Genomic DNA, 13,593 nt, shown 5'->3' with positions numbered 1-13,593 from the left:
AATATAAAATGTATTATAAGGGAACACCTAAATATTAAATTATTTCAGTAAAATCAAAAAAAACTAATGTGAAAATATAATGAATTAATAGAAATGTGTTTTCTACTAATTAAATAAAAAATATACTGTAAAATGATGTTACAACACCTTCAAAAATTAAAATAATACCACCCACCAAATATCCAAATATTTATTAGTATAATTATTATGGCATATTTTTTTTTATTAATAACTAATATCCGGACGATCCATTTGGCATACTCAATATCAGCCTTCGAGCAGGTTTTTGTCCAGATTTCCACACACCTCTTCCAAAAGTAGCTGCTAGTGGTGTCCATAATGGTTTTGGCAGTTCAAAAGTTTTCTTTTCCTAACATCCCATATTTTTTCTATTGGGTTAAGGGTTTCTGAGGATTTGAGCTGGGACAATCACATCGAGGGTCCTAATAAGCTCTTGTCTTTACTCGGCAGCTGTTGTCCGTGTCTCCGAGCTGCAAAAGCAAAAAGCGGTCTTGTTTAATTATTATTTAATTTAATTCCATTTTTCTGGGCGTTTCCTAGATACATTGACTGTGTATATTAATAAATATTAATGTTTGTTCTATTATACTTACTTATTTATTATGTATATCTGTGTGGTGTATGTTTAAATAATGTTATGCCTTAAGTTGACTTCAGGTTTGACACAAAAAATACAAATGTTAATACGTGTACAATTTATTTATTTATTTATATTACAGATATTGCGAAAACTATAATTATTATTAAATATTTGGAAATTACATTTTGTATAAACATTCAAATCATATATAAATTAAAAAACTATATATGGTATTTTACATATAAACAACCTATGAAGTAATGTATATTTAATTACCATGTCAAAATTACTTTTGTATCTACAAAAATTCCTACGAATTTATTATAGATTTGTTATTAGTTTTTCTTTTTTAATTCTTTAATTGTCCGTTGCAGACTATGATTTTTTTTCTTTAATTCATTAATTATCTTTTCTTGAAGATTTCTGTTTTTTATTGTCAACTCGTTAATTACACTTTGTTGGTGTTCTATGGAAAGTTGCTCTTCAATTTGTTTCTTTTTATTATAGTGATCTATTAGCTTATTTTTAATTTGTGCGTTTAATTTTAAATTTCGTAATATTTCATGGTCGTACGCTCTATTTTCTCTGTTAATGTATATATCAATTTTCCCATCCCTGTTTTCTTGGAATAAAAACGGACAGTGAGTTTTGAAAATAGTATTTTTCGTATAATTTTTTTCTACATATTGTATAAACTTGATAGTGTTCTGATGAGTAGCTCGTTCATTATGTTTTTCAATTTTGTCTATATCGGTGACCGTAACAGCAGTCCAGAAGTTCATTAGGACGACGCTCATGCAAATAACAAACGTAATGAAAAATAGTTGATTAAAAAATGTTATATTATCCTTAATAAAATCTTCAGATGCATTAAATTCCCCTGTAAGCATAACTAATACTGAAAACATCGAATATTGCATATTGCTAAATGCATTTCCCTTTTCCCTAAATATTTGCCAAAATCCCAGTGCGAAAGCTATTATGGGAATGATAAACAAGAGGAACAGCTTAAAAAATGAACTATATACTTTTCGTAACATTACTGACCATTTTGACAAAGTCGGATGGTAACCCAGAAGTAATAGATACGACATGGCCATGACGACATATATACTGGATGAAATAGGTGCGAAATTATTAAAAAAAAGATGCACAGTCATGAGTAATGATAAAATTATTTCAAGAATTGAGTGTGTGTCGTATCTCAGGAAATCATTGTACCAGAATTGATACGTTATAACATATTGACAGATTGCTAAAAATATTATTAGAAGATAATTGTATGAATTAAATAATATGACAGTTGCTAAAACAATGTGAATGAGTCTAACTGCAGAGAACCATATGAAAAGATTTTCTACAAGTTTCCATTTAAGGTTTATAAAAATGTCTAGTAGTACATGAGTTAAAAATTTATTGAATTTGTTTGTACATAGTATATCAATTTCATTATTATTTTGTAATAAAAATTTAAAGTCCAATTGAACTTTATATTTTATATCTTGCACATTATTTGAATAGTTATCCAACCTCACACACGAATCTAAGAAATCGTTAATATCTGAGGACTGAATCATGTCTAAACATGATTTATTGTTGTCGTTCGTTTTACATAGGGATGCTCCTCTTTTCAACATACCTTGTATCGCATTTTTATTACCAAAAATGATGGCATAATGTAAAGGCGTATTATTCTTTTGTGCTTGAATGTCTACATTAATTTTCTTACATTCTAGGAACCTATCAAAATACTCCGTTCTAACAGGATTTAATCTGAATTTTATAAATTCACAAAATAACTCTCCGGATACCTCCAATCTTTTGTTTGTTAGAAGTTCATTATACAACTCTTTATCACTTTCTTGTTTACCAAATATAGCCAGTAATAAAATAGGGTGATACTTATTTTTTTCTGTTGTTTTATTAATATTAGCGCCATTTTTTATTAAATATTCAGCCATGCTTAATTGCTTCCTTATTATACATAATTGTAACAAAGTATTTTCACCATCATCGTAATCGCAACTATCCTTCTTCAGTTTCTTAAATTCTTGAACTTCATTTTTGATGACCGAATCAAATAGTTTTGTGCGTGTTGTTTTTTTCACTTCTTTCTTTATTGACATAGTTTTATACGTTTCATCTGAAATATATTGTGGATCAGCTCCTTCTTCTAACAAAATTTTAATTATGTCTCCCCTTTTGAATTTATATTGTTTCCAAACTGAATAAATGGGTGTATGACCACTATAATCAATTTTATTTATGTTGTCTTCTGTTATCAATAATTTCAAACATTGCTTAAAATTGTCATTGTCATAGTCACCAAATTTGAGTAAGAACTGTAAAGGTGTATCTCCTTCTTGCGTACTACTTTTTAATTCATCATTGTCGTGTGTTTTCAAATACTCCAGCTGACACCCAGCGCTTGCAATGAAATATTTGTATGTTTCTGAACACTTTCCAGTCCATACCAAATCGATAATGTCTTTGAAAATTCGACGTTTAACTGATACTTCTAACTTCATTGAATATATTCGAGGAAGGGTGGATTTAAATGAAATCTTTTTCTTAATATTACATATTATTTTTTCTGGCAACAAGTCGGAGTATTCACGAAACACATTTTTAAAATTGTTCACCATCTCCTCATTTATATTACCACTCTTATAAATATCATTCCATATTTTTTTAAGTATTTCCTTTCCTGAAAATATTATTTATGAGCAAAACTGTTGAAATAAATATAATATTTGTAAACTTATATCTATGATACGTTCGACTTGCCGATTCATTACTTTTATTGTATTTGCCAAGTATATCCCGAAGTACACGAGATAATTTAATAAGTAAGTAATAAATCGTCACTTCGTATATAAAAGAGTACTGAGGTTACACAGAATACTATTATTACATCCTGTACTGTATTTTACCAACAGTATTATGTAATTCAACTATTTACCTGCGTTATATATCCCCGAAGAGTGTAGTATAGCAATTCTTTAAAATATACACAATGTGTCTAAGGAACACCAAAAAATTAAATTTAATTAAATTCGATTTAATTTAATTAAAAAATAATTTAACTTATAAAATAACATGATTAAATACAAAAAAAAACACTGTATAACACATTTTTTAAAGCAAAATATGATGTTTTTATAATATTTATTGTATTTCTGTGTCCGTTAAATGGTACAATTTAGTATATCTTGTGTTGACCCAATATTCATCAAATTTTTATAAAAATACTTTTTTATTATTATGGAAAGGCACCACCTAAGTAACAAATCATGGACACATCTGTGGGTGTTATAAGCTGATTGTGGAGACGTTACAATGAGTATAATGATGATGATCCCTGAAAATCGCGGTGCTCGTGTAGCTTCGGCATAAGAACATCTTAATTGGAGTCCTGATCATTGGAGCCGTATTCTCTTATATCATGAGTCAAGATTTTGCTGTCACCCAGATTCTGGAAGAATAAGCATCTGGATAAAATCTGGAAACCAAGTACGACTACAACATGCTGGTGAATTTTGGAGTAGGTTCATTGATGTTTTGGAAAGGAATTAATATTGGCGGAAGAACCGAGCTCTTTTTAATGGAAACCACTTTGAATGCAGTTCGATGTCACGACAAACATCATTCGGAGAGAATAACATAAGATATTAGTTTTTAATAAAAAAAAATAAATATGGCATAATTATTGTAAATAACATAATAATAAATATTTGGGTGCTATTATTTTAATTTTTGAAGGAGTTATAATATCATTCATTTAATAAGTAAAAAACACTTTTTATTAATTCATTATATTTTCACATTAGTTTTTTAGTTTTATTGCAATAATTTAAAAATATTTAGGTGTTCCCTAGACATTTTGACAGTATTTATTGATAAATTTAATTTTTAAATGTATTATTTTTCTCTTATATTTTAGCAAATGACACTACATGGCAAACTTGCATTTTTCGGTTTATCATTTTAAATTGCGGTCTGCAGAACTAACGAAAAAACTAAAACTCATCTAATTCGTATCTTTCAGAAACAAGCTTATGAAGCATTTTTTACAATTTCGCCATTTAAGTAATATTTTTCAATAAAAATGATTCAAATATCGCAAGTTATCGCTATTTTAAACCATAGTTTAGTTAATTTACACATTTGGAACCTCAACAAGCCAAATTTTGGTAAAAAATTTAAATGTTGGTGGTGAGAGAAAGAAGAACAGTGTACTCAGTTATTTTTCACACGTGTAAACTGCGTAAACTTATGAAAAATTGGTTATCTGTAATTTCAGTTAAACAGACTGCAGAACTAACTAAGTCGTTTCGTTCCAACATACATTTTCATTATGTATTCAATATTAGTCTACTAGAACTTGCAATAAACTATTAAATAAAAAAAATAAAATCATTCAAATGATGAATGTGATGTCTTTGTAATTATTATTAATCTTTATATAGTTACTCTTTATTTCTGATGCCACATTAAAGAAAATAATAAATATTAAAACACAATTTTGCCATTATATAGATGAATGGTTCAAAAAATGTTTTTTTATAAATAATGATTGAAACAATTATTTTTAGTATTATTGTGAACCACTTTTAACACTGTTTAAACCACCCTGTCCCTTACTTTCACTTTAATTACATCTACTAAAATAACGTAAAATAATAATATTTTCGATACATAGCAGCCAACATATAAAAAAATATATTTTTTTAAACACTGTACCTTCACTGAATGACTTAGGCTTCTCATCTACAACTACTTCATCTAATAAATAATCGTTTTCTTCCATTTTTGTTTGATGTAAGAACAACGCCTGTGACCGATGTGAACTATTTGATTGATTAATAAATTAAAAATGAACAGTGGAACCGAAAATAATATTGTGACAGATAATACATCTAAGTGTATACGTATAATCGTGACAATACATCGCTAATTTTTACCTTATCTTCCCAGTTTGTCCTTGGCGGAATGATTAATATATCCGTGAATATTCTATAGGATGTTAAAATAATTATTTTTTCCATGACTTTGCATGCATGCAAGAATCTACACATTTTTATACATTTTTATCAAGTTGCCTAAATTTCATTATTGCCTTATAAGATGTGAGATTTCAAAATCAGTCATAACTATGTATGGTAACATATATTATTATATTTAGATCTTAATTAGTTTACGTTTTAAAAAGTCTCTAATTTTCTAAAACTTTAATTAATTTCTAAATAAACGATTTGACGTTAAATTATGAAAAGTACCGAATACTTTTAAGCTATGTGAGGATTCATAAAAAATACAAATTTAACCATGAGAGTTTATTTGTTCACATTTTCTAGGTTACATTTTTTGTACATTTCATAGGTGGCAATTACTTTTGAATTTATTTAAAATATCTTTAAAACCAATATTATGATATTAATTTGGATCATACTTTTTTAATTTGTACTTAGATATTTGTTCTTTCGTTGTATAAATTTATTAATTTAGTTTTAATTTGCACATTTAATTCCAAATCCTTCAGAAATTTGTGGTCAAATGCTCCATTTGTTTTATTAATGTATATGTCTATTGTCTTATTCTTATTTTCAGGGAATAATAATGGGCAATGGGTTTTAAAAAGGAAACGGTTTCCATAATTCATATAAAAATTTTCTACATATAGTAAAAACTTTATGGTGTTAATATGACCATCTAGTTCATACTTGTCAGTTGTGCCTATATCGGAGACAGTAATAGCAATCCAAAAATTCATGAGGACGACACTTATGTTAATTACAAATATAATAAAAAATAATTGATTAAAAATGGTTATATTGTCTTGAATGAAAACATCAAATGCATTAAATTCTCCTGTAAGCATAACTAACACTGAAAATACCGAAGATTGTATATTTTTAAAGACATCTTTTTTTTCTCGGAATAACTGACAAAAACCAAGAGTAAAAGCTAATATGAGGGGGAAGAAAAAGATGTGCAATTTAAAAAATGAAATATAGACATTTTGTAACATTACTGACCATTTCGACAAGTATGGATGATATCCTAGAAGCAGCAGAAATGAGGTCGCCATTATCACATAAATAATGGCTGAAATGAATATAAAATTGAAGTTAAACAATATTAAAATCAAGTGTAGGAATATTAGACATGTTAACAATTTTTCAAAATTTGAATGTTTGTCATTGTTACAAAATTGTTTCATTATAACATATTGAAAGATTTCAATTAATATCATGAAAAAAATATACACACTTCTCTCTATATTGTCGATATTAAATAATATTATGGTTGTAAATACAATGTGAATGAGTCTAATCGCAGAAAACCATATGAGATAACTTTTTGCAAGATTCCACTTAAGGTATATAAAAATGTCTAACAGCACATGGTTTAATAAGTCCTTAAATTTTGTTGAAAACAACATATTCATTTCGGTACCGTCTTGTGGTAAAAATTGATAGTTTAACTGAAATTTATAGTTTATATAATATACGTCGTTTGTATAGTTATCCAAATTTATACACGAATTTAGAAATTTGTTCATATCTGAGGTTTGAATCATGTCTAAACATGATTTTTGATTACCATTTTTTGTATATAGAGATGCGCCTCTCTTTAGCATACCTTGTATTGCATGTTTATTGCCAAAAATGATGGCATAATGTAGAGGCGTATTCTCTTGTTGATCATCCATCTTCATGTCTACATTAATTGCTTCACATTCCAGAAATTTATCAAAAAAATCCGTTTTTATGGGGTTTGATCTGAATTCTATAAACTTATGAAACAATTCTTTGGAGATACGCAACTTCTTTTGTTTCAAAAATTCACAATAAAAATTTTTGTCGGATTGAATTTTTCCAATGATAGCCATTAACAGAATAGGATGATAATTATTTTTTATTGTTATCTTATTAATGTCCGTTTTAGCGTTGGATATTAACAGTTCCACCATATTCCATTGTTTTCTCATTACACACAATTGTAACAGAGTATTTTCACCATCATCATAATTATAGCAGTCCTTAATTTCCTTTAGAATATTTTTAAAGACGTCAAGATTATTGCTGATGACCGCATTAAAAAGTTGCGTATGTTTTGATTCTGCTTGCACTGCTTCTGATAAAATTTGGATTATATCATTGCTTTTATCATGGTGCTTCCTAACCACATCCAAAGGTTTTTTGTTGTTATAATCCAATTTATTTATATTCTCCTTTGTTATCAATAATTTCAAGCATTCAACAAAGTTTTCATTGTCATAGTCGCCAAATTTTAGTAAATATTGTAGAGGAGTATCTCCTTCTTGTGTGCTATTTTTTATCTTTAAATTATCCACGTTTGTTTGTAAATATTCTAAGTCACACTTGGCACTTGCGATGAAATATGTGTGTGTATTATAGTAGTTTCCAGCCCATGCTAAATCGATGATCTGTTTAAAAATATTATATTTTTCTGATTTAAAATTTTTAATTAAATATATTCTTGGTAGAATAGACATGAATGAATAGCAAAAATGAAATTTTTTATGCGTTAAGTTAGGATCATTTTTCAGCAGGTTTAAGAGTTCCCCTTCGGTCTTCAGGTTCCATTCATTTTTTTGCGCATGGATTTTAGACCATAGTTTCTTTAATTTCACTAGCTGACTACCTAAAAAATTTTACATAGATGTAGGGAAAAAAATATTAAAACACTATACCTGGACTGATATCAGGTGTCATATCTAAATGTTCCTCAGGATTTTGCTTTAAATAGTCTGTTTCTGTCATTTTTATTATGAATTTAAAGGGTAAATTTATGACACACAACCTATGAACAGATGAGTCAAGTTGTTATGTAGAATATACACTACATAATCTTTTTGAGGTATCTTCAAGTGAGATAAAGCACCGGAACATAATGTCATAATCAAGTTGGTTAACAGATGTCACTAAAGCATACTCTAAAAGGCGCGGATATTAAATTATTATGTATAAAATGTGTCCCTCCATTTTAATTGTACTGTATTTAATCTTGAGAGAAATATGCACGACAGAGACAGTCTACCTTTTTACTGTGACCTATTGAAATAAGAAATGAGTAAAATTTGAATTCAATCAATTTTTATATCTCAAACAAGCGTGTACTTAGTTTTTATCACAATTCGTTTTATTCAGTAATTTTTACTAAACGTTTAACATACCTATAGTACGAAGAAGAAATAATTTCGGCCAACTAATCGAGTTTAACAGAGATAGAATAGTGGGCCTGCATGAAGCAGAAATTTCGATTCGAGAAATACCGCGGCGTTTGAACAGAAATGTGAGTAATGTAATACGATGTTAGCAGTCATGGAGTGAAGAGGGCAGAAGAGATAGAGCAAGAGGTTCCGGTAGTCGTACGTAGTGACTGGACGTCAACAGTGGGATGAGGAGTGGTACATTGTGTTTAGTGATGAATCACGCTTTTATCTGGGCATGTACTATAGTCATGTGTTAGTAAGACAGCGACGTGGAGAAAGACAAGATCCTCGTTTTACTGTGGAGAGTAGGTTTCATTAGTGGTAATATGACGTCCCAGCGTCCCACAAAATCATTGAAGAGTTTACCCATTTCGAGCGGATTTCATTATGATATATGAGGAATTTGTTGTTTGTGACATAAGAAATATTGTTAACGGAATACTACCAAATTTTCAAACTGTTATCGGCGAGAATTTCGTTTTTGTTGTCCGGCTCATAACACTGGATATTGAGACCTTAAGGCATTCCCCGAGGTCACCTGATCTACATCCTATCGAGTATGCACGGAGTATGCTAAATCGGTGACATTCTAACCCTCAACCTCGCCTTAATACTTTTCCAGAACTTTGGCCAACATGGGCCAATTATACCCCAAGTAGACTCTTCACAGAAGCAATATATCTGCAACACATTCTCCGTCATTTTGTGGCAAGTATCTATCCACTGAGTGTTTTCACCAAGATGTTTATAGCTGCTGTATTTGCTCTTTAATAACAGAAAATAAATTAGTTCTTATTAGGCATGTAATATGCGAAAAAATATGTTTTATGTATGTTTGCATTTTTATTTTTTTCAAATAATGTGACTATATTTCGTAAATCTCATTTATATTTACCAGCATTCTGATTAGAAGAATTATTATTATTATTATTATTATATATTTGGTATTAATTGATCCAATTTTTTAGTCATAGATATTTCTGAAAATACAATGATTTAAAAATAGTTAATAGTTATTAAGAAAACTAACAAAATATATATTTTAACATTTATTTATACTGTACATGTTCAATAAAATTTCACTACAATATACTAACTCTATCCTATATACTAATCACCATATGTAATACTGCATTGTAACTCTAAAAGAACTATAATAATTATAATTACTGGAATTATGGAAATATATTCGATTAATATTTAACTTTTGATTCTATATTACTAACTTTTCGTTCACATAATTCTCGCAATTCTTCGATTGTCCTTATATCCATTTTAAAGTGGTGCAACTTTTCATTTATAAACTTATTTTTGTTTAATAAAAAGTTCACATAATTCTTCGAATTTCTTCTCTTCTTATTGCTTTTTTGAGGTATATCATTTTCAATTAGCAAGGTTTTTAAAAATGGATTGGTTAATTTATTCTTTAAGTGACTTGATGTTTTATAGTAGTCTTCAGCAAATCTAATGAATTTAATAATATTTTCGTATTTGTAAAATTTAATAGCTTTAGTAAAATCCGAACAACTATCTAACAATGCACTAAACAAGTTTGTTAAAATTATTAAATAAATTGACAAACTTAATAGAATTATGGATATACATACGGATTCATAACTAACAGGATTCCCACTGACAAAGTTTTCGACAATTACAGAGTAAGCCAGATAAAATGAAATTATTAGAAATACATAGTTCAATAATGATTTTATTTTGACAAATATTTCTAAAAGGTTGGATTGTAGTAAATTATTTTTAGGATGATAGAACCATACTTTAGCTAGTATTAAACTGACAATGAATATTGTAAAATAAATTAATAAATTAAAAGAATCTAGAAAGTATATACCGTAACTTAAAAAGATAACTGCACATGTGGACGCCCAAGACCTATCTGTTCTTTTAGTGACGATCATCACCATCGGCATCATTAATATACCGTACAAAAAAGGCGTCACTATACTTGAATTTGAGATAAGAAAAGTCCACATTAAGAAATAAAATGATCTGGGACTTTTTTCAAATAAAGCAATATTAAGATTTCTTAGAAGAGAATCCTTAAAGTCACACACGCACAATAAATAAATAATTACACTAAAATACCTTAAAATATTTAAAACAAAAACACTTTCCACCTTACTAAAAGCAAAAATACTAATTTTACAAATAATTAAACAAGCTAAAGTCAAACATACAGTCTTAACTAGATTCAAGTAAAATTGTGAAATTAAATTGTACTTTAAATTTATAAAACTTACAACTATAGGATGTCGGATTAACGGCTTTAAGTTCTTTTTGCCACATATATGCTCAACTGTTTTAATTTCATTGTCCTCGTTTCCGACGAACATACTGAAATCTAATCTGAGTTCATATTTGCCATTGTAAGGTCGATTATAATTGTCTTGTAGGATGCAGCTATCCAAATATGTATGTAAGTCTTCCTTGGCAATATAATCTATTGGTGCTTTTCCATTCTTATTTTTGCTTAGAAGAGATGCTCCCTGCTTTAACAAGTTTTGTATGGCAGTCTTGTTTTCGAAAAAAATTGCGAAATGCAGAGGAGTATTGCCGTTGGTATATCTTAAATTTACATCGATGCATTTGGACTCCAACAGAAGATCGAAGTATTTAGTTTTAATTTGTCCTCCACGAAAATTAACAAAGTAATTAAATAGATTTTGTTCAATCTTCAAGCCTTGTAATTCGTACGCTTTCAATATTAAATCGAATACTTTGTTAGATTTCTTTATTGCCGCATAAGCAAGAGGATACGTCTTATTTGAAGGTATTGTTTTATTTAGATTAGCTCCTAATTCAATTAACTTTTCTACAGCCTGGAATGCGTCGTTTCTACATGCCAGCTGTAAAAGTGTATTAGAACCGTCGTCCAAATCTTTATCTTCGGGTTGTACTTCTTTTAAAAATTCATCCAAGTTCTTTTTGGACAACAGTGTGAATGGGGATGTTCTGTTCTGAACTATATTAGGAATAGACTGAAGTTCTAGGCCATTATTCCTTAACGTCTTCCCTAATGTTTCTTTTTCTGTTAACTCTTTTAAATCAATAGTTTTCGTTGATAACAGTAGTTGAATGCATTTTTTGACTGATATTTTCATATTTCCATCCACTCTATCAAGCTTCTTAATTAAGTATTCTAGTGGTGGCATATTAGAATAATCTCTTTTGTTAACATCTACATCAGCACACTCAATTAAATATAACAAAGTGTCGCAATACTTCTCATTATTCAAATTCGAGAATTTAAAAAAATACGTAAGAACTGTATTACCTTCACGACTTGTGTTGATGTCTTCCGAATCGTGTTTCAAATATTCGATTGCTTCTTTCAATACCTCCAATTTACACAAGGCAGCTGCAAAAAACATTAGATACACGTGCTCCTTACGTTTCCTGCATTCGTCGATACCAATTAAATGAATTTGATCCATGATTGTGTATTTGTTAGAAATTTTCGGTTTATGTTTCTCAATAAGGGGCACTATGGTGGTGTATAAGTTTCTCCCAAAGTCGTAGAATATAACATCGGGATGGAGTTTAAGTTTTTCCATAGCTTCTTCCACATGTCCATTGATAATTCGATCTCTAATGATTTTTGCATTTTCCCTGAGTAACACCTGGTTATCATCGACTTGTTCGTCTGTTTTTAAATTTGGATATAATCTCTGCACCATGTCTGAAACAAAACTAGCATATGTTATAACCATTTTAATACAGTTTCGATACTAATACCTTGATTAAGTGGTGTCAAAGGTGTATTATCTATTGATATCTGGTTGTTTATAATTGCCTTAAATATATATATATATATATATATATATATATATATATAAATATTTCTAAAAATTGATAAACGTATTTTCCTATAGTGTGGGAATTTTTTTTAACTCATAAGTAGTTCATAGAACAACAAAAATGATAAAATGATAATTAGAAATCTTTAGACTATGAAAGACACAAATTTTTTTTTTCTCCATAAATCAAATAAATAATGGTATAGGTTTACTTGATTTTTATAATTATAAAAGTTATTACATTTATAAAAAAAATATACATTTATAATTCATAGTATTTTACGTACCGTATTTCAATAGATAATATTATAGAATCAGTTGAAATTGATAAAGGTAATTTTAAGGAATTTTACTATCAGCGGCACTTATACCATCACAAGTTGTGATTCACAATATACTCATTCGACTTATTTTAAATAACACATAACTACATTATTAATGTATTTAATAATAAGTAAATTGTTATCGTTCATATGCCAAAGGAAATGTGTTATGTTATAAGATAAATAAAAGTTAGATAAAATTTACTATATATGTATTATCAGTCTCGTGTTGCCAACTCTGTATTACACAAAGCCCCAGAGGAAAACCAACAAATCCCATATTTACATAAAAAATCCAATTTTTATTGAAACTTCACGTTTAGTAGAAGTACTAATCAATTTTTCAGGTTTATATTGTTCCATAATAGCTTTAGCTGTGACTTTACCAATTTTATGGTCCCAATCTTATCTAAAGTTATAGACATTTTGGATATTGTGTAATGATTGATTTGTCCTCAGCAATTATTTTGTTTGTTAACAGCAATATCTGAATTTAAATATAATATTACAATAAATCAGATAATTTGAAGAAATATATGAGAAGATAGTGACCTTTTCGATTGGTATTGGTGTCCCACGAATCGTGCATCAGTTTTTTGATGCTTCAAGTTT

The 13,593-nt window shown here is 28.5% G+C and overlaps 2 protein-coding genes across 4 annotated transcripts; both read right to left on the bottom strand.

The window, feature by feature from the left end:
* Positions 1 to 5,955: 5,955 nt before the first annotated feature.
* On the bottom strand, positions 5,956 to 8,450 carry LOC126266509 (transient receptor potential cation channel protein painless-like). Of its 2 annotated transcripts, none has more exons than XM_049970631.1 (2): positions 8,322 to 8,450; positions 5,956 to 8,272 (listed from the first exon to the last, which is right to left on the bottom strand). In XM_049970631.1, exons 1-2 carry the CDS (start codon positions 8,389 to 8,391, stop codon positions 6,069 to 6,071), a joined length of 2,274 nt encoding a protein of 757 aa, XP_049826588.1. In that variant the 5' UTR covers positions 8,392 to 8,450; the 3' UTR covers positions 5,956 to 6,068. The 2 variants fall into 2 exon arrangements, with proteins under 2 accessions (XP_049826588.1, XP_049826590.1); XM_049970633.1 differs by having other exon boundaries at positions 5,956 to 8,268; positions 8,322 to 8,431.
* A 1,429-nt stretch (positions 8,451 to 9,879) lies between these two features.
* Positions 9,880 to 13,076, bottom strand: LOC109594595 (uncharacterized). Of its 2 annotated transcripts, none has more exons than XM_049970630.1 (2): positions 12,946 to 13,076; positions 9,880 to 12,540 (listed from the first exon to the last, which is right to left on the bottom strand). In XM_049970630.1, the coding sequence occupies exon 2, from the start codon at positions 12,536 to 12,538 to the stop codon at positions 10,037 to 10,039; it is 2,502 nt and encodes an 833-aa protein (XP_049826587.1). In that variant the 5' UTR covers positions 12,539 to 12,540; positions 12,946 to 13,076; the 3' UTR covers positions 9,880 to 10,036. The 2 variants fall into 2 exon arrangements, with proteins under 2 accessions (XP_049826587.1, XP_019865377.2); XM_020009818.2 differs by having other exon boundaries at positions 12,597 to 13,021.
* Positions 13,077 to 13,593: the final 517 nt, after the last annotated feature.

The sequence above is a fragment of the Aethina tumida genome, chromosome 1 (assembly GCF_024364675.1).
Source record: "Aethina tumida isolate Nest 87 chromosome 1, icAetTumi1.1, whole genome shotgun sequence".
Lineage (NCBI taxonomy): Eukaryota > Metazoa > Arthropoda > Insecta > Coleoptera > Nitidulidae > Aethina > Aethina tumida.
The sequence above is the reverse complement of the archived record's forward strand: the minus strand, read 5'-3'. Positions and strand labels throughout refer to the sequence as shown.

Bases quoted from the DNA above. Each gene is read 5' to 3' on its own strand.
- LOC126266509 (XM_049970631.1), bottom strand. From the start codon at position 8,391: ATGACAGAAACAGACTATTTAAAGCAAAATCCTGAGGAACATTTAGAT. The intron at 8,273-8,321 runs GTATAGTGTTTT...AAAATTTTTTAG, and splicing joins GACACCTGATATCAGTCCAG to GTAGTCAGCTAGTGAAATTA.
- LOC109594595 (XM_049970630.1), bottom strand. From the start codon at position 12,538: ATGGTGCAGAGATTATATCCAAATTTAAAAACAGACGAACAAGTCGAT.